General features: G+C 39.5%; 1 protein-coding gene across 4 annotated transcripts in view; it reads left to right on the top strand.

Moving 5' to 3' along the window:
• The window catches only part of cfap20dc (CFAP20 domain containing), a 62,406-nt gene extending 55,217 nt beyond the window's left edge, over nt 1-7,189 (top strand). For all 4 annotated transcript variants that reach the window (XM_048255159.1, XM_048255160.1, XM_048255158.1 and 1 more), the window contains 5 exons: nt 43-408; nt 3,020-3,256; nt 4,869-4,930; nt 6,123-6,214; nt 6,623-7,189. In XM_048255159.1, coding sequence (XP_048111116.1) covers nt 43-408; nt 3,020-3,256; nt 4,869-4,930; nt 6,123-6,214; nt 6,623-6,729 — 864 coding nt within the window. In that variant the 3' untranslated portion in view covers nt 6,730-7,189. The remainder of the gene's footprint in view (nt 1-42; nt 409-3,019; nt 3,257-4,868; nt 4,931-6,122; nt 6,215-6,622) is intronic.
• Nucleotides 7,190-21,549: the final 14,360 nt, after the last annotated feature.

Genomic DNA, 21,549 nt, shown 5'->3' with positions numbered 1-21,549 from the left:
GCCATGTAATAAGAGCTAATCTCCAGTTGTGGTCTGCCTCAGGACGATGCCTACGCCAAGTTCCTCCTTCAGAGAGGTGCCGTGCAGTCCAGCCCAGCTCCCTGTACCTCTCCGGAGCCGTCCCACTTGGCATCGGGGTCAGGCTCCCACCGCAAGTCTCCTGGCGAGCCGCGCCAGACGAGTCCCAAAGCAGCAGGACCAACTTGCTCGCCTGGGGTCAGTGAGGGGTCAAGAAGACCTGACCACGGCAGTGTGGCTCCGACTCGCTGCCTGTCCCCTGGGGCTCCCAGGCTGAGCTCCCGGCTGGAGTGTCCAGGAGCAAGGAAGAGTGGCCCGGGTGGGGACTGTAGGACGTCGCTCAGCAAGAGGTCTCTCCGAGAAATACCCCCCGAGGACTGGAGGATTCAGGTAAGAGAGTAGCGACTCGTTAGGATAACAGTGACCCTGTAGCTGTTGATTGAGTGGTGTTCTCATTTGCTAAATGGGTTTAACCTAACTTCACCTTACTCACATTGATTATATCCTGGAGAATGGAAAATTAGGACATTTAAGCAACATGCTGCTGAATAGTGGAATAGTTTCACATACAGTATAATAGTAATAATAGTAAGTGATGTGATTTGAAACAAACTGGAGGGAGGCTGAGATAATTAATTAACACTGAAGCACTGTCTTTTAACACACACACACACACTCACAAGCACACACACACACACACACACACACACACACAAACACAAACACAAACACACACACACACACACACATGAAGCATGGGTCATTTTCTCTCACACTAGAACATCCATGTTCAGGACTTGACTGTGCATTGTGCAGTGCATTGTGCTCCTTCCATTTCGTCTGTCAGAGTAAATACAGCATTTTGCTGAGCTGAATTTCAAACAGCTAGCCAAAAGAGATGGCAGGATGGAAGCAAACATGACAAAGAGGGAATGGCTGGATGTACAATAAGGTAGTACTTGTGCACCATTGGGTCGCCTTGTAGTTTAATAATCGTAGACTTACTGCTGCTTGCTCTAGACTGTGGTTTTTAACTTTTTTTTTAAGGGCAAGCAGTGAGTTTTTATAGGAAGTGATTTAGAAAAGCTGTCAGGGTAGCATTGCATTGGACTCTGGCTTTAAGATTGACACTTTTATCACAGCGGAAGTGGCCTTTCATACATTGAATGGAATATTCCTATGTGAACATACCCTAATAACTGTGTTAGATGAAATTTTTGGCCGCTTCAAGTTCAAGGGAGCCTTTCTGAAGAGAACTAACTGTATCAACATCAAGGAGTGTGACTCAGCATGTTCCGCTGTTCTTAGCTTATTTTCCACTCCTGCTGCTCTTTTGCAAGACACTCGCCCACAAAGCTTTGTCTGCAAACAATGTACGGCCAGCGTTCTACTTTGTCACTATGCAAGGGCCCTGCAGGGTCCAAGTTATCTATGCCGCATACATACATTTCCTACCCTCCAATTATAAGTGACTGCATGACCACAACTCTACAAGGGCACCATCTGGGCACGAACAGACTCCAAGATGACTAAAAGATCATGATAACAATTACTGTACGTGTCCGTGGTTTACCCAGCTGTCTGTGCCCGCATCCGCAAGGGAGTATTAATTAAAGCCTGAAGAAGACTTACAGACACAGGATGAGAGTATCGCAGTGAAACACAATTGTTACCGAGGCCCGTTTGATGGGGAGCTACCGCTCACCTCCTAGTGACCTTCTTAAGGAAGCCAGCACTGTAATTAAGTCTGAAAACATCAGAAAAGGTTTTTTCTCCCATGAGCTAGGAGCTCTGGAGGAGGAGAGGTCCTGAGTGTCAAACTGCTAATTTGACGGTGCATATGCTTGGCTACTGCTAACAAGGTGTCAACAGTTTCAAACCCCTCTAGTGCCTTTCGCCACAAAAGCCTTTTTAAATCCCTTTCACTCTTTCACGTCTGTAACAACGGTTAAGTGCGGTACTTGATGTCAATTAAATAATTACAACAAATGTTGCCGTTAATTGCACCTTATGTTTCTGGCAACAGATTTAAACGGCTCTGCAATCTGTTGTAAATGGGTGGCTTTTGCCGTCACAAAAAAAATGCTAAATTGTTTTCACGGTCAACTGTTTTTTGTTGGAAGCAGATGTAGCTGTTGTTTTTGCAGACTTGGTATTGTAAGATGATCTTTATACCAAATGTAGAGGATGTGATGTAACAGTCATCAAAAACAGATAGTAGTATCGCCTCAAATAGAAATGCTGGAAGCATTGAAGTTCACCTCAATAGGAGTCACTGCTTTTCTAACAGTGGGGGATGCTCATAAAGAATACTTGGCAGGCAGGGATGTTTGTATCTTTTAAAGCATTATTGATGAAATTCTGGTTTCTTATTACATAGCCAAAGAAGGTCTTAAAAGCATTTTGTTCCATCAGTGCATCTGTGTTTGTGATATCATAGTGTAGAATCAGTTGTCTGACTAAGAATGCAAAACCTTCCACCTCAGCTCTGTATCGGATCGCCCCCTATTACCACCAGTCCCGTGTTTCCGTCCTCTTACGTGTATGTCACTTACTATTAATTTCTTTACAAACCAAGACGGCGGATTTCTAAAGAATACCCACACCATAAGTGTATCTAAATTAGCTATGTATCAAAAATTACATATTACCGTGACTCGAAGAGCTATAAACAGTCTTGTAAGGCTGCGTGTACAAATCAATAAAAATCGGATATTTCGGGCAGTAAAAGCCCCGGTAACAACCAAAACAGACTTTGTTCAAATCTACACACCTATGGCTACTAAAAAATGTACGGTTCATTTATCAAATGTTATTTTGAAGTATTAAAAAACATTGTCGTTTTAGAATTTTCGGACGAAATGGGTGGTAAATGGAGGTGTTATGATAGCATGACATACACTGGGCATCTTACACAAAACCTATGTATGTTAACAATTTTTATGCAACCCCCACCCCCCCCCCCTCCATACCCACACACACACGCATATTCTGCCTTAAGGCGGGCGATGGCGGCCGACGAGCTGCCCTGGTCTCGAGTGGCGGTGGCCTGCCCAGACCTGGGGACGCGGAGGAGGAGGAGGAGCTGCGGATGTTGGCCAGCCTGTGCCGAGAGCAAACGGAGGATGACGACGGCAGCGGTGGTGGCGGCCTCAGTGCCTCCCAGCGGCACCGCTGCAACGTCAGCCTCAGCACCAGCAGTGATGACACTACCACCTGGACCCAGTGCTACCCTGTGGTGAGGAGCCACATCACGGAGGGCTTATAGAGGCCCCTGTACAGGCAACATGCAGAATCAGCTCCCACTCCCTGGCCCCCATTCCCCCTTTCTGCTGTTTGTCTCTTGGTTTACATGCTGTAATTCTGGTAATTCTCCTGGATGACTTCTGTATGACTGTATTATGTTCTGTATTAGGGGTATTTTTATGTAAGGTAGCCTGATAAGAAATCTCTAACATATAGTAAAAGCAAAGCTCTAAGGCCTGATATTGAATTGAATTGCTATCTACTGTATCAAAGCCAGCAGTTTAACATTAGATTTATGAAAGCGTAGCTCGTTGAACAAGGTCAGCTCATGTCATCACCTTTCTGTTGACTCTAGCAATGTTCAGTCGATCCACTAATAATTCATCAATACAGTCAGTGCAAGTGACAATGCATTCAGCTTATTTTCACCATCTAGCCTTGAGTGACCATTTGTCACTAAACATGTCTGCAACAAGAGCAATGGCCAATGTCTGCACATACTGTAATACTTCAATACAATGAAGTCACAACACAAACTAGTTAAGTGCTTTGATCAGATCATGTGAAATTGAAAATAACCAAACATGTTTTTGACCAGCTTATTATCAGAATTCAGATGGCAAATTTGTGTCCATGATCAGCTGGCATCCTTTCATAGCCTACCCAAGAACTCCTGTGCTATAAACAAGGGATGTGCCATGACCCATTGCTCATACTTACATATAGCAAGATAGGCTACAGTGCTGAAATTTGCCTGGAAATATACCAGATTTATGCCATGCAGACCATTGTGTCCATAAAATGGACAGATGCTGGTATAGTTAGTGAACTGCTTAGTTTTGCCAGAAGATCAAATAGAAAATAGTGGTGAAATATCCACTTACTTTATTTTGGCAGACGTTGGTCAGTTGTCCACTGTCATGACTTACTGAGGGGGAATTACAAAGAAGAATGGCTTGTAACTTGTATGAGCAGCTTCTTATTATCCAGCACCATTCAGACACACTAATTCATATTCTGTCGGAAAGGGACTGGAGACTTGAGTGAACTTCATTTACATCGTCAAGTATCCTAATGGACATATTCATGCAAGTCCATCAAAAATAATCATTACGCCCACAAATTTAATTCATAACCCACAATTCATGCAGCTCACAAGTTCAAAAAGAGAAATTAAAATTCATTCTCCCCCGTAAGCCATCATAAATTAATACCTATTATGCTTGTCTTCTTAACATTTCATGTGACAAGACATTTTTTAACGATCCTTCATCTCCTTGTTCTTTTGGAATTACTGTGCCTTTTCCATAATGTGTGCACAGTGAGTTTGAAGGCATTTCTCTTTATGAAATGGAAAATAAATCTACATTTTCATTATGTGCAGCAACAGTGCCCCCAACAGGTGAGCACTGAGATCTGCTTTGAAGACAATAGGTTTTGATCATCATGCCTGTGAACGTGCTACATTTTGTGTGAAGTGTCTATTTATACTTAGTTGTAGTGCAGAAAGACGGATAATATTGTGTGTAAAAAAATGTAGCAGGTAAGGTTAGGATGTCTATAATCTAACAGAACTGTAATCCTAATCTGTCAATAATTTCCAGCCCGACAGCCAGGGCCAGTACTACCAGAAGGAGATGAATCCTCTTCTCCACTCCAATCCCAGGTAAATACTGCCCCATAGATGGCCTGTGAGTGGCAGATTCAATTTCACCAGCTTCAAGTTATTCACCATGTTATATCATTCAGAATCAACTACACCTCTGTTGGAAAACAAATGTACGATAGGTGTTTGTTTTGAGAGAGTATTATCTTGGCATTGTCTGACTGTCTTATTTCGCATAACCAGACAATATTTTTCTGGAGAAAAAATAACTTTATGAAAAAAACAATGTGTGTATTGGTGTGTATTTCAAGCATATTGACTAGCACATAGAGCCAAACGGAGGTGTTTACCTAGACTGTCGCAGGTGATTATATGTTGTGGTGGGTAGGGGGAGCGGAATACCCGTGAGGTCTGAATTTGTCGCCAAGCTGTCACAGGTCTCAGCGCCGCTCTCCGGGTGGTAGTCAGGGACGGCCCTCCCCTTAGCGACGGGGATCCTATCTGTTGTGGTGGCAGTATGACTGTGCTTTGTGCATTGTGCTCGGGTGGAGGGGTATAACCTTTTCCTCTGATGTAAATGCATGTCAGAGTGGAGCAGTAGGAGACCTGTGCTCTGGACAAGAGGAAAAAATGGTGGGCTACATGTAAATTGGCTCTGTTCTCTGATAGAGGAGAGAGTGAGTGAGAAGTTGTAATGATTGTGTTTAATTGTTCTGTTTCATTTTGTCAATGAAAATAGTACAAACACGACAAAAGGAAATGTTCTCAAAAGACAATTTGGTCGTTTAATTATATTGTTTCTGTAGAAAACACATCCATGAGTCTCGGTAAATGAACAAGCATGTCCACAGGATCATTTTGGTACAGGAAAGGGACTGTATGGGAGACAATAGTACAGGACAGTTTTGTGTGTCTCAAACCAAGGAAGCAATTAGGAGGCCACATATTTAAATAATTAGAAAATTAGCATTGGGGTTGTGCAGAATGGAAACAATGTGGAGGGGAAATACAAAATATTTAGTCAGTAAATACAAATTTTGTTAAGTTCCATACAGTTAAATTGGTGGCAAAAGATCTGTTCTAGAAGCAGAGAATGTATTGTTTGAAGTGGTGGGAGTGTCCGCAAGTTTTTCCTTTTTCCAGTTGAGTTGGTGACAAAAGATCTGTTCAAGAAGCATAACATATATTGTTTGAAGTAGATTTGAGTGGTGGGAGTGTCAGCAAGATTTTCCTTTTTCATTTGTCTTTGTAGGGAATGGATGGATGTACTCAGCCCTCCCGTCATCCCTCCGAGCCAGCAGAGGGCAAAGGGCAAGGATGACCTCTGCAAGGTCACAGATGAAGGTATTGGCTCATCATTGTCTGGCTTGTTGGTTTAGTCACACACACACACACACACACACACACACACACACACACACACACACACACACACACACACACACACACACACACACATAGATAGAGACACCACAATCACACACCTTGGCCATTGCACTCCTTGTTGAAATGCCATTTGTTTGCTTTGATCACTTTTACTCAGAGCATTAGTTTTAGCTGGTCCAGAGAGTTGATTTATTTGTTTATAACTCAGCATCATGCACTTTCAGACATTTTTTACTTTTAAAATGTTAACATTTAACTAGTTGTACAATTTTGTCATTTATATTGACATAGTGACAAGATTTCTTCTAATTGTTGAACTCAATTTGGAGGTTATTCATTTGAATATTTTGCATCTTTGTCTTGCAGGGGCTGATAATAGCTGTGATGGTGAGGAGTTTCTCAACTTGCTCTACGATCCAGGTCTTAGCTGTTACTTTGATCCACAGTCTGGGAAATACTATGAACTGGCCTGATTGTAACTCTACTGTTTATAGTTTGTATCATATTGTATTGTATTGGACGGCATATGTAGTCTCCCCATACTGTAGAAATTCAATGTTCACACTGATACTGATATAAAGTTACGAAACACATGCTGAGTAACTGAATTGTATCAATTCATGATCAACTTGATATCAAAGGATAGGAAGCTCTTCCTTTCATAATTTTGGTTTGTAACATTGGGCTGGATTGTTTTTCATTACTGTGTTGTTGTAAAGTGTTCAACTCAAGCAAGAGCACCTTTCTGCATGCTGTTGTATTGGATCGTTGTATGGGTTGATCACCAGCGGGAAGTGTTTTACATAAGAACTGATTTAAAATAAAATGTATATATAAAACAATATTTAAATGTTAAAATGTTGAGCTAATAGGTTAAATGAAAGTGTTTAACTCTTCAAATGAAGATAGTGTTTAATAAAGGCTATAGCTGTGCATCTTTTTTGAGCATCTTTATATATATATATATATATATATATATATATATATATATATATATATATATATATATATATACACAGCAGCCGTGGCCTACTGGTTAGCGCGGAGGGTTGCCGGTTTGAACCCCGACCAGTAGGAACGGCTGAAGTGCCCTTGAGCAAGGCACCTAACCCCTCACTGCTCCCCGAGCGCCACTGTTGTTGCAGGCAGCTCAATGCGCCGGAAGTGTGTGCTTCACCTCACTGTGTGTTTACTGTGTGTTTCACTAATTCACGGATTGGGATGAATGCAGAGACCAAATTTCCCTCACGGGATCAAAAGAGTATATACTTACTTTACTTACCTATACTTGAAGAAATGACTAATAAACAGCTAAATAAAACACATAGTCTGTTTATTTAATGTAATATGTTAATTATGTAACTCGTTTCACAGTAATCAATGCCCAAACAAAGTAGGGTGACTGTGAAATAATTTGCTATGGACCCTTTCAAGAGAGTTCCATTATCAGCATCATAGTTGGCCCCACAAGACTTCCTTTTTAACATTCCATATGTTATCTTAATGCAGAGGAAGTAGATTGGGGCCCAAATAGAACGTTCAAGCATTGTTTTTGTTTTTATTGTTGAAAGGGTCTATAGGCCTACTATTATGGCAAGCGATTTTAACATTTACCCGCTAAGTTTGACTATCTGGAATTAACATTGTAGATATCAACGTCTTTCTGACTAGTTACAATTACATTTTAATAATAATAATAATAATAATAAAGCTTTATTTGTATAGCACCTTTCATACACAGAATGCAGCTCAAAGTGCTTTACATTTGAAACATGTAACACAATAATAGTCAGTCAGTCATTATCAATCACTTTTCTTTGCTGTTTATGTTATACTCAGCAACATATCAAAATATAGAAAATGACGCCATAAGACTGGCAGCCTTAACCCTCTTACCCCCACAAGCACGCCATATGGCAACTGTGGCAAGGAAAAACTCCCATATTCCAGGAAGAAACCTTGAGCAGAACCTGACTTAATAGGGGAGCCCATCCGCTTCTGGCTGGCTGCCCCCAATAGTAGCAGATGTAGAATAATCTGAAAATGTAGTCTACAGGATAAGATGAGTTAACTAAAAGCTTTCCTGTACAGGTATGTTTTCAGATCTTTTTTATATTTACTGAACTCGCCTGCTTGATGTACAGAGGCAGGGTGTTCCATAGTTTGGGGGCATAATGGATAAACGCAGCTTCTCCACTTTGTTTGTGGAGCACTTTGGGTACGATTAAAAGATTAGAATTGGATGATCTAAGTTTCCTTTGTGGTTGATAAGATATTAAAAGCTCAGAGATATATGAAGGTGCTATGCCATTCAGAGCTTTGTAAGTAATTAACATAACCTTAAAATCAATTCTATAGGAAATAGGGAGCCAGTGCAGTTCAGCCAACACAGGGGTGATGTGTTCTCTTTCTTAGTCTTAGTTAAAAGTCTAGCCGCAGAGTTCTGTATGAGTGCCAATTTCTTTAGATGTTTTTGGGAAGACCAGTGAAAAGTGCATTGCAGTAGTCTAACCTGCTAGTGATAAAGGCGTGAATTAGCTTTTCTGCATCTTGTTGAGTTAAAAGGGCACGACTTTGGCAATGTTTCTCAAGTGGAAATAGGCTGTCTGAGTAACTTTACTGATATGGGGCTTAAAACTTAACTCTGCATCTAAGATGACACCGAGGCTTGTTACTTTTGGTTTGACCTGGTGTGCCAAGTTCCCCAGATTACTAAGAATAATATCTCGCTTTAGTTTTGGTCCAACCAGAAGTACCTCTGTTTTGTCATCATTTAGTTTCAAAAAGTTTTTGCTCATCCACTGATTAATGGAGGTTAGGCATGCAGTGAGGGAGCAAAGGCCATCTGGGTTAGTTGGCTCCACAGAAAGATACAATTGGGTATCATCTGCGTAGCTGTGGAAGTTTACATTATGCTGACTTATGACGTTTCCCAATGGGAGCATATATAGAGAAAATAGCAGGGGACCAAGGCAGCTCCCCTGGCCACACCAAAAGGCAAGTCATGTTTTTCAGATACATGATCTCCTAGACTGATATAAAAATCTCTGCCAGTAATGTAGGTTTGAAACCAGTTTAGAGCATTATCAGAGAGACCACCCACTTTGCAAGGCGCGGAATTAGGATGCTATGATCAATGGTGTCAAATGCCGCACTCAAATCCAGAAGAATAAGGATTGAGACTTTGTTTGAGTCGGTAGCTAGTCTGAGATCATTGACTATCTTTACTAGAGCCGTTTCTGTGCTGTGATTTGATCTAAAACCTGATTGGAATTTTTCAAGGATACTGTTTTTTCGTTGAGGAAGGTATTTAACTGATTGCAAACAACTTTTCAAGTACTTTGCTCAAAAAGCGATAGATTTGATATAGGCCTGTAGTTGCTCAGATTGGTATGGTCAAGTTTTGACTTTTTTAAGTAAAGGTTTCACAACAAGCGGTTTTAAAAGCAGTTGGAAATATACCTGTTTCTAATGAGGTATTTATTACCTTGAGAAAAAGGGAGCTAAGCCTTCATATACTTTTTTGAGGAATGTAGTAGGGATTGGATCTAAAACACATGTTGAAGAGCCGGTTTGAGTTATAATTTTACCAAGCTCAGATTGAGTAATAGTGCTAAAGGACCTTAATTTTGGGGGCTGTTTTGGGTGTACTATCAAACATATTACTTGTGTTACCAATAGCCTCCCTTATAGAAATGACTTTGTTTTTTTTGAAGAAGTCTGCAAATTCTTCTGATCTTAGAGAGGATGCCTGACTGAGTGTGTCAAAAGGTGTTTGATGCAATAGCCTATCAATGGTAGAGAACAACACCCTAGAGTTTCTACTGTTTTCAGCAATTACCTTAGAGAAGTGGTTCCTCCTCTCATTCGAATAGCTCTATTATAATTTGCAATTTTTTTTTTTTAGAATGGCACGTGAACCTGTAACTTAGTTTTTCTCCATGTTCTCTCAGCTTTCCTACATGATCTTTTAGATCATGGATATTTTCGCTCATCCAAGGTGTCAGTTTGCTACAGGGCCTTTTTTTAGTCTTTAAGGGTGCCACTCTGTCAAGCAGAGCCTAATTCACGATTAAGAGCCTCTACCATTTGATCAATGGGATGATGTAAAATATCTATTTTTATGGAGTCTATAAGAGCTATGAACTGCTGTTCTGCTCTAATGTCCAAGAGTCGATTTGATTGCAATTTCGGGATGAATTTTTTGGAGTATGTAGTACAATATTAAAAGATACACAATGATGATCAGACATATTTATATCATTTACTGATAAGTCTGTGACTTCTATCCCTCTGGAAATGACTAGATCGAGGGTGTTGCCAAGGTTGTGGGTGGGTCCTGTAACATGCTGCTTTAGCTCTAAACTGTCCAACACATTAAGGAACTTACTGGCTTTAGCATCAGTTGTCTTATTGACATGAATATTGAAGTCGCCATTTACAATTATCCCATCATAGCTAGTGATGATGAGCTTACATAAGTTCAGAAAACTGGTCGAGAAAGCCAGTCCATAGTTTAGGAGGGCGTATAAGGTTAATAGAAGTACAACTGGGTCAGCCTTCAGAGTGAGGGCAATATACTCAAAGGAAGCCCAATTACCAAAGTTGACTCGTGTGCAACTATATTTGTTTGAGAGAATGGAGGCAATTCCACCACCTCGTTTGCCTTGTCTAATTGAGTGGAAGAAATTATAATTTGGGGGACAAGTCTCAACAAGAACAGCTTCACTGTCTGAAGTCAGCCAGGTTTCAACAAGAAACAGAAAATCCAATTTTTTTCACTAATAAAATCATTGATTGCAAAGGTTTTGGTAGTAAGTGCACCTATATTTAGTAAACCCATGTTAGCTGAAAATGCCTCTGGCTTTTTGAGGAATATGCTGAGGTATGGAAAGAATATTTGTTAGGTTTCTAGTTTTAAATTTGTCTTTTCTTTTACTATACGTTGGGTAGAAATCAACGTTGAATAGAACTATAAGCATAAGTCATGCTATTGCATGACACAGCTTGATCTATGGTAGTAGTATTGTATGTTACCCTGCAGAAAACATTCTCAGACCCATCCACATGTATAATGCCATTCGAATCAATACCTGGGGGGCGTGAATCTGTAATATTTTCTACAGAATGTCAATGTCTCAGTGTGGACGCTATGTTGTCAGAGAGTAGCCTGGCTCCATGTTGGTTTGGGTGGAGACCATCACGCTTCAGCATACTGGGCCTCTCCCAGATACAGATTTTAGATACTTGGAATTGTCATTCAAGATATCTATAACGTAATTGTGACTAGTCGAAACGTCAGATAGAGATATCTGTAATTTAGTTTTGACTAAGCAAAACTGAATTACAGATATCTGTCATCACGTCATTGAAAACAACATTCAACTCGTCACACATCTTAAATGGCAATTGCAGATATCTTTAATTCAGTTTTGACTAGGCAGAATGAAAGGTGAAGATATCTCAAACGTCATTATGACTAGTGCACATTATTGTGCAAGACGTTGCTCTTTAGTTCCGTAGCAGAGCCCATCTACTTATTAGCCTAAACATTCTCTGTCCGTAGGCTAATTTCCCCTCCCCAACATAATCGAAGAAAAAGTGGGCTTATTTCCTTATTTCTATGAATGGAAGAAAAATAAGCAGCCATGGCTGTAATGTCTTGTTGACATCTAAAATAACTAAAACTCAGGGACAGCGTGTGGTTTATTAGACTCACGTTATCAACTGGCTTGATCTCTGTTTCGTAGCCTACATAAATTAGTAGGCCTAGGCTACTAAATGCACCAGCACCATCTACAGGAAACTCCATTCATAATGGTGTTGGCTGTAATCGAAAAAATCAAAGCAACATTGACTCATCAATTCTTGCTGCCAGCTCCTGTCTTGCATAGGCTGCAGCATTAAAAAGACGATTAAAAACTCCTTTGCCCTCTGGCTGCTCTGACATGGTGCTAATTACAAAGTGAACAGTTATAGTCCATGAGCCACAGGCCCAAAAAGGGGCGTGTCACTACCACTTGGGGGGGAGGGGGGGAATTCTCACTATATTTTTCTGAAAGCTACATATCTCTGGAGTATAAAATGGTATGATAGCAAGTTGGATCTTGTAGCTTTGTGGCTGTACAGGCCTTCAAAGTTGACCTCTGATTTGAAAAAAGTAAATTCCATGTGTGGAATGTTAAACCACTCATAAGAGCCCAGAAAATAATCCAAACCTCATTATTACTGATGTGGTGTTTGATGTTGGCATACAAATTTTGAATCATTATGTGATTTTGCCCTTCATTTTGGTTGATAAAATTCAAGATTTATGTATAATAATGATCAAATCTACGTTTTCAGAGACACAGCGTGTTGCAGCACTAATTGAAATGGCCACTACCTCACTAATCAATGTATTTATACCTTCCTACCTCCCAGCAGAGACTTGAAATACACTGATTACATAGGTCTGCATTGCTATGCTATTTACTATTTGTAAATGTACTATTCAGAAACACCCCAAAATTCAGTAAATTAGTATTTCATTGAAACTACCCATAAGAGATATTCCAAGAGATCAAAACATCATGATCACCAATCACATATTACCTTTACATTCAAGGAATACCATATGAAAATTGTTCACATCACCACATGTACCCAGCTTAACATAAATATTATAATTTTATAATGTCCAGAGCACATGAAATACATACAGTAATTTCCTGTGTATTAGCCGTATTGTGTATAAGCCACAGGACAGTGTTTTATGCAAGTTAAAAGAAACAAAACCATATACCATATTAATTGCCCTCGTGTATTAACCTCATAGCTGAAGAAATTTCGCAAAATCAATGTATAAGCTGCAGCTAATAGTTGGGAAATTATGGTAATTGCATCACAGGTGCTAAAATGATCTACATTATACATTTCAGTTGTACTTTTGATTAGTAAGAATGTGGGAATGAGATGTAGATGAACTGGTTGGTGAAAATATTCATACTTTACACATTATCATTATGTACAATTATTATTATTATTATTATCATACTTAAAACTGTCTTTCATCTGATGTTAAAATAATTTACATTGAAAAGAAATAATAACTATTTTCCAAGACTTGATCTACAAGTACATACATTTACAACAGTTTTAAAAATTCTACACAGTTAGATCTGATGAGACAGCAACTGAAATTGGATCAATCCATTTTCAGAGCAACATGAGTTAATTTGCATATCTACAGCAGGCAAAGCAACACAAGAGGTTAGGGATGATCTGATTCAGGCTCATACTACAGGCAAAGATCATGACATAGAGGCTGGAGTCAGATACACCTAAGCACAAATTCCATGATACATTGACAAAGCAAAAATTAAAGACATTTACAAGCATGAGTCAAAAAAGAAAACATAGGCACATGGCAAGACCATCATGTTAAAGACTGGACATGAGAGAAGTCTTTTGTCACTCTCTTGGACCTTAACCATGGTCATTGGCGGCACCTGAGGGGACCCCAAGGAAAACCTCTAAAGCAGCACTTGCAAAGCATTTGCAGAAACTTGCATAACTATCAGATAATCTTCCAGATGAATATAATACAGCAACAATCATTGATGGAATGTCTCTGGTCCAGAAGGTCAATAACAATGTCTCAACTTATGCAGCTGCTATTCATAGCATGATCCGTAAAGAGGCAAAGCAGAGGCAGATCATTTTTTAGATTAAATTAGATTAGATTTAACTTTATTGTCATTGTGCAGAGAACAAGTACAGAGACAACGAAATGCAGTTTGCGTCTAACCAGAAGTGCAAAAAAGCAGAAAAGTGCAATGTGATATACACAGTATAGGCAGGTGGTGCATAGACAGGACAAGAAATGTAGTGCAGTGTAGACAGTAATATACAGTTGTTTTGCAGAAGGTGGTTTAGAGTAGCATAAATTAAATATAAATATGTGCAGTGTATTAGCAGTTACCTTATAAGAGCAGAATATATATGGCTATGTACTGTAATATGAACAATGTATGAACAACATGTACAGGTATGTGCAATGTAGTGGCGGTACCATTATAGTAGTAGTAAGAACAATATAGATATATGCAGTGTATTAACAGAATATATTACAGAAAAACTGAATAAATATGGATATTTAGTATGAACCATATAGACAGATATGTACAGTATGTACAACTATGTGCAGTGTGGTAACCGTACCATTGTAGTGCAGAAACAGTAACATTACAGTGGTATTAATAATAAGTGTATGTGCAGGATGAAAAGCAGTAGAATATGGCTATGCACAGTGTAAGTGTAATTACAGTATGTACATTTGTAAATAAATAGATGGGTGGGATAGGGTAGTGCAGTTGTGGGGGCTAGGGGATGTCCGCCTCCTTGTTGTCCCTGTCAAGGTTGCCATGGTTGAGGACACCTCAACAGGCACAGGCAAGGAGGCATCAGGCGGGGGCAGGGCGGGGGGTGATGGGGGGGGCTTAGTTTGTTGGATGTCACCGGGATGCAGAGCTAGAGTTTAGTAGGGTGACAGCCGCAGGAAAGAAGCTTCCTCTGAACCTGCTGGTTTGGATGCGGAGAGACCTGTAACGCCTCCCGGAGGGGAGTGGGGTGAACAGTCTGTGGTTGGGGTGAGAACAGTCTTTGATGATGCGCGCCTTACGCAAGCATCGCTTGCCCTGGATGGCCTCGATGGAGGGGAGTGAGGAACTGGTGATGTGTTGGGCAGTTTTCACCACCCTCTGCAGTGCTATCCGGTCGTGCAGAGCAGGTGTTGGTGTTGAGAGCCAGGTTGTTATCAGTGCACCACAATGTTAGGTGCTGGACCTCCTCCCTGTAGGCCGTCTCATCGTTATTCCTGATGAGCCCAATCACCGTAGTGTCATCTGCAAACTTGACAATGGTGTTAGAGCCATGTACAGGTGTGCAGTCGTAGGTGAAGAGGGAGTAAAGGAGAGGGCTCAGCACACATCCCTGTGGTACACTGGTGTTGAGATGTTGTTACGGAGGTGTGATCGACCTGTCAGTTTTTTGACAGGTGGACCACACCTCCTGCATGCCAGAGTCATTAACCCGTTTAATCCCAAATTTTTCCCAGACTTGAATATATCAAAATCATGTGTCTTGAGTAACCCTTTGAAGTAATCAATTACTATGTTTTCAAATTTCCCTGAAAAAGTGGGTGAAAAGGAGTGTTTGTGCTTGGTCACAATTGTGACCGTTGGGAAACAACATAGTCCGATTTTAGGGATTTTCACACATTTCATTATGCAATCATCTAATTTTCAATAAATTCCAGTCAGAGATGATAAGGGGACATTGTCCCAGGTCTGTTCTTTACTTTTAATTTTGTATCACAATACAATACTCAACATTGCCTCTGCAATTCTCTATTATATTATAAGTGTGCCGATTTTTACATAGAAAAGGCATTATATCACACTATTATGACTATAGTGTAAACAACAGCAACCACAAATGTTTCAGAAAGTGATGTTGTTTGTCTGTTTGTTTGTTTGTTTATTATTGTATTATTTAATTGTATAATTAAATCATATTCTTAATATTCTTAATTTATAATTAAGAAACACAGGACACCTGTCCATGATCCCATCACATATAAACCTGAGCAGCATAGGAGCCTGCTCTGACCTCAGTTATTGGCCTAATCTAGTGTCAGAGGGGTGTGATATCCACTATATTGCTAAACTTGATTCATTTTACCACTGAAGGTTCCAAATGCATAATAGGAAACATTCTGTAATTTGGACATACAATAGTGTGAGAGCAGATTCTTGAGACACTTGATCTTTATTTTTGATCACATGAAGCTTTGCTCATGGTTCGTCTGACTGGTCCCTGTGGCAGAGGCCCTTTACTGTACATAAGTGGAGGGGTATTGTTGGGAAAAGGGGTGGGGAATACATTTTCTGGTAAGGCTGTTCATATCTACTGCAAGTCTTTGCATAAATTCAGTCAATATGCCTTCAACAGGCTGACTGGCAAGTTGATTATACCCCCCACCACCTTGTTTATATGTGACATTATGTAATATAATAGTCAATAAGTATAATGATTTACTGTTTTTGAGGTGTGATTGTAAAATCTGGGCAGTCAGTTAGATCTGATATGTGCAGGAAGTGACTGAAAGTGAAATTAAAATAAAGAACAGCATAGAAAATCAGCTATTACAATAACTATGTATAATGGTGTGGTATAATGGATTTTCTATGTAAAAATTGGCACACTTAGAATATAATAGAGAATTTCAGAGGCCATGTTGAGAAATGCCATGTGATACAAATTTAAAAGTAAAGAACAGACCTGGGACAATGTCCCCATATCATCTCTGAATTGAATTTAGTGGAAATTAGATGATTGTACAATGAAATGTGTGTATATCCCTAAAATCGGACTATGTTGTTTCCCAACGGTCACAATTGTGACCGTCATCATGTTCACTCATGCTATGAGAACACTGAACAAAGTTCATATATTTCAATTGCATCCCTTCAGTATAAGTTTAAGTATAAGTATATATACTCTTTTGATCCCGTGAGGGAAATTTGGTGTCTGCATTTATCCCAATCCGTGAATTAGTGAAACACACGGTTACTAGTCCGAAGCGCTAACCAGTAGGCCACGGCTGCCCCCCTTCATACTAGACACCTTAAAGATGATGTGTACCAAAAATCTTTGTCCTATGTTTACATAAACATACTTTTCTAAGCTTTAGTTTGGGAGCTTTTGGGTGGACATTTTCTGGTCAGGGTGCAACCAAAACATAAGCAGCTCTGGCCATGTGACAAATTACACTACACATTTGGCACTGTACATATTTAACTGAGACCCTTTCAGGTTTCTATTTTTGGGAGAAATGTATTGATAATTCATCCAGTAACAGTTTTAAAGGCACAAGAGCAAGATTTTTTTGTACGGTCACAATTGTGACCGTTGGGATTAAACGGGTTAAGCAGGAAAACAACCGATACCACCGCTGGATAAAGGAGGCGATTGAAATAAGAAAGTGGAGCCCAAAGACGATGAACAGAGATGAGGGAGCATATATGCTCTCCCATACCTGGAGTGCCGTCCTGGGGGGCGGCTGACTGACAGCAGGAGGTGTGGTCCACCTGTCAGTTTTTTTCATCACACCTCTGTAACAACATCAGCTGATAAAAACGTGTCACACTACTCCACCGTGTGACCTTCTGATGAAGATGGAAGTATACGTCGAAACATGTCAAGGTCAAGAAAAAACATCCACCAATATATGTGTATGTGATAAAAAAAAAAAAAACTTATTTATTTCAAGTGTAGACACAATGAATGCAATACAAGTAGTCCAGAATCCAGTTACAGAAGGAGGTATTGATGCCCAGTTCACTGAGTTTGGTGATCAGTTTGGAGGGGATGATGGTGTTGAACGCTGAGCTGAAGTCAATGAACAGCATTCTTACATTTGTGTTATTGCTATTGTCAAGGTGGGACAGGGCAGAGTGAAGTGCCATAGAGATGGCATCCTCTGTGCTCCTGCTGACGATGATGAATTCAATGAATACATTAAAGATCCTTTGTACTCGTTTCAGCTACAATTTAAAAAACATTTGTACTGCAGACCTATGTATGTCATCATTTAACATTAATTTCAACTCGCAATTGAAAGTAAGGAAGGTAGAATAGTAATGATCAATAAGGTCTGCATTCAGGCATTGCCATAACATGTTGCTGAAAACTCAAATTAGCTTTTTTTTGCACATAAATCTTTAATTTTATCAACCAAAATGAAGAGCAAAATCACGAGTCAAAATATGTATGCCAACATCAATCACCACATATGCATCAGTAATAATAAGATTTGGATTATTTTCTGGGCTCTTATGATTGGTTTAACCCCCCAAGTGGTAGTGACGACCCCCTGTGGCTCATGGACTATTACGTGCTATGTGATTTGATGATTTGAACAACAACACGCTCTGCTCCCGCCTAAAGTGGGATGCGGGCCTAATTTGCATAGCAATATCTCTAACGTCATTTCGCCTAGTCAAAACTCTAATTCAAGATATCTATAATTACATTTTGACTAGGCAGAATGAAAGTTGTAGATATCTCCAATTTCAGATATCTCTAATCAAAACTCATTCAAGATATCTATAACTTGATAATAGATATCTACAATCAAATTATGACTATCCCTAACTCCAGTTTGAGATATCTACAACGTCATTTTGACTAGTCAAAATTCTATTTACAGATATCTACTTCGCCTAGTCAAAACTTAATTCAAGATATCTGAAAAGGAACATGTAGATATCTTGAATTGAGGTGAATTAAAGATATCTTCAACTGGAGTTATGACTAGTCAGAATCCAATTGTAGATATCTCTAACTGGAATTACAGATATCTTCAATTCAGGATATCTGCAATTGAATTATATCCATAATGATAAACCCCATAGAAATGAATGGCAAATGTGGCGTCATTTGTCCTAGGAAGAATGTCTTTGTGGATGTCTGAAATGACAATTATGGATAGGAAGAATTCAATTGCGGATATCTAAAATGTTCGTTTTGACTAGGCAAAACTGAATTACAGATATCTGCAATACATATCCAGTCTAGCAGGTAAATGTTAAAATCGCTTGCCATATACTAGCTTCTTGAAATAGGCCCGTTGAACTGGCCTAAAGCCATACGTATATCATCCAATTGCTATACACAGCGGCAGTGACGTAGTCAGCCAAACGAGGAAGTAAACAATCATGGCTACTTTTGAATACTCGGAGAAGTCGACAGTAAAACTCATAATATCAGTTTCTTGTGTGTATGTGTTAGCTATTTTCTTGGGTACAGTCGATGCCTTTCCATCGAGTTACCACAGTCTTCAGGATACTTCAAATAGTCGACACCAAAGAGACATTAGCCCGACTGCAACAACTCAACAGGTTGGTACGGTCACATGATATCAAACATGAAAGTGAACTGTACTAACTAGTAACTTTCCTTTCCGCCCAGTTAACGTTACCGTTAAGTCAGTAGTTTTAGGAGCGTGAAAATGGAAGTGATTTGTTCGTTGTGGTCAGTTAGTATAAGGTTTTGTATAACGTCGTGGGTTACAACCATAGACAGTAAAAGGTCAGGCTACAACAACATGAATTTTTGCAAATGTTTACTATGATTCAATGCAGTTGCCGCCGGGTACTGTGGAAAAATAACTAATTTTTACCAACCAGGTCAGGCTTCATCCGGGGGTTGTCGCAGCTGTGGTTATCGTTTCATTGGCTGCATTGGTGGCTGCAATATATATCATTCGGAAATACTGCTTCCCTCAAAAGTAAGACATGCCAGTCATCAAACTTGTGTGTACCACGTCTCTGAACTAATCCGTGACATTATGACTACCCAATTGTTGAGAGGTATGAAAAGTTATGGTTGGTTTTCAGTGATGCCGTATACAGGTATTCAGTCCTGAGACAGATGGAGGAACAACGCACAAGTGCTACCGAGGAGAGCCGACTATCAGAGGAGTCTGACGAGGTAAACTTGTTTTTGGATATTATGGATTCTGAATCTTGATGAACTTGGAGATTAACTTGCAGATGAGTTTACACAGGCTTTCTTATGTCTTGTCTCTCAGGACCTCTTGGAGTAGCCACCACCTATGCCTTCACTCCAAATGGTCTCCACTCCACTACTATTGGCCTTGTTGAATGTGTTCCATTTGATCTGTTCCATTTGACATGATGTAGGCCTACGGTTGACAGGAAACACATGCTCTTGTTACCCCTTATTTTTAGCAGCTGGCATTTTGAAAGAATCACACAGCACTGGTGCTAAATAATGCAAGGCCCACACTTAGACGTAGCCTACACTGAATTGAGGATAACTTTCTGAACGTTTCTGATAACTTCAGGCGCAAAACTTTTCCTCACTTCAATGGAAAAGGTCGCTTTAATAGAAGAAATGAGTATAAGAACAAACCGAGCAGCTCCTGACTATACAAATAGATGATTATTACGTGTGATGGTGTGAGGATTTGTAGAGTCTTATATAGTGGAGATACAAACTCAGGTGGAATGTACAGTGTCGACGAGTATTAACTGCTGTAGGTGTGTGTGTGTGTGTGTGTGTGTGTGTGTGTGTGTGTGTGTGTGTGTACATGACTCAGAATTAAGGTATGTCACCAAGTAAGATATCTCAGGTGTAGGTCACTTGTGCTATATGGTACCCTGTTCACACTTAAAAGTGTGTGACAACCATTTTAAGAGCTTATTGTTGATGCTGGATGATGATTACTTTGGTTTTTGCTACCCACACTCCTGCTTTGCATGAAAGGAATATTACCATTGTCAGTGTGACAAAATCAGTCAATATAAATGGGATGGTGAGGGGCACTTGTTTGTGTTTTGTTTTGTTTGGATTTCATCTAAAAGGACTTGGCTGCACTTTTGTTCGGTTTTGTGGTTTATATCTGTGACTCTTAAGAAAAGAAGTCCAATGTGTTTTTTTTTTTTCCGCTGATGGAAAACAGTAATCAGATCATTGAAAGCATAAGCTTTGGCTTATGGTTTTAGTCAGTGTCATAATTATTACATATTAAATTATACATAATATGTTACATATTAAATGAGAACATTAGTTTTCATACCAAACACAGTTTTGTAAGGGGGCAAAACTTTGTTTTTATTGTATACCTCAGTCCACACACACCATTAAACCGCTCAGGGTAATTGTTAGGTTATCAAGTAAACCAAACTAAATATTTTACCTTGTGATACATTCAAATTAAATATGGATTGACTACTAGATGAAAATTACCTTGTTAAAGAATATAAACCATTAAAGGGAAACTGTACATCAATAGGCCTTTGTAAAAATACTGAATTTTCCTCAACAGTTTATAACGAAAAGAATGTGAAATTTTACCTGCTGTGCAATACTTTTGTAATTTCTCATTATAACACTGCATTGTTGTGACATGGATATACATGATCAATAATGACTATTCACTTCACTGCATTTGCGGTTGATTTTGTTGTTGTTGATTGTTTCTAATATGTGCCTTTGTTGATATTGTCTGATGGGTGCCTAATTGTTACTTATTTTCTCATTTTAACTTTTTAATGTCTCCAATATGTCAATACAAATGCTCCCACTTAATGAATGTTCTTTTTAACCCAAGAACCTTGTTGTCAGATTACTGCCTATGGGGGAGATAGATCAAGGCTAGTAATTGGATCTGTCTGTGTGTGCTCACATAACACTAATTAGGTCTAATTTGGTAATGGTAGAGA

Source organism: Alosa alosa, chromosome 10 (assembly GCF_017589495.1).
Source record: "Alosa alosa isolate M-15738 ecotype Scorff River chromosome 10, AALO_Geno_1.1, whole genome shotgun sequence".
Lineage (NCBI taxonomy): Eukaryota > Metazoa > Chordata > Actinopteri > Clupeiformes > Clupeidae > Alosa > Alosa alosa.
The sequence above is the reverse complement of the archived record's forward strand: the minus strand, read 5'-3'. Positions and strand labels throughout refer to the sequence as shown.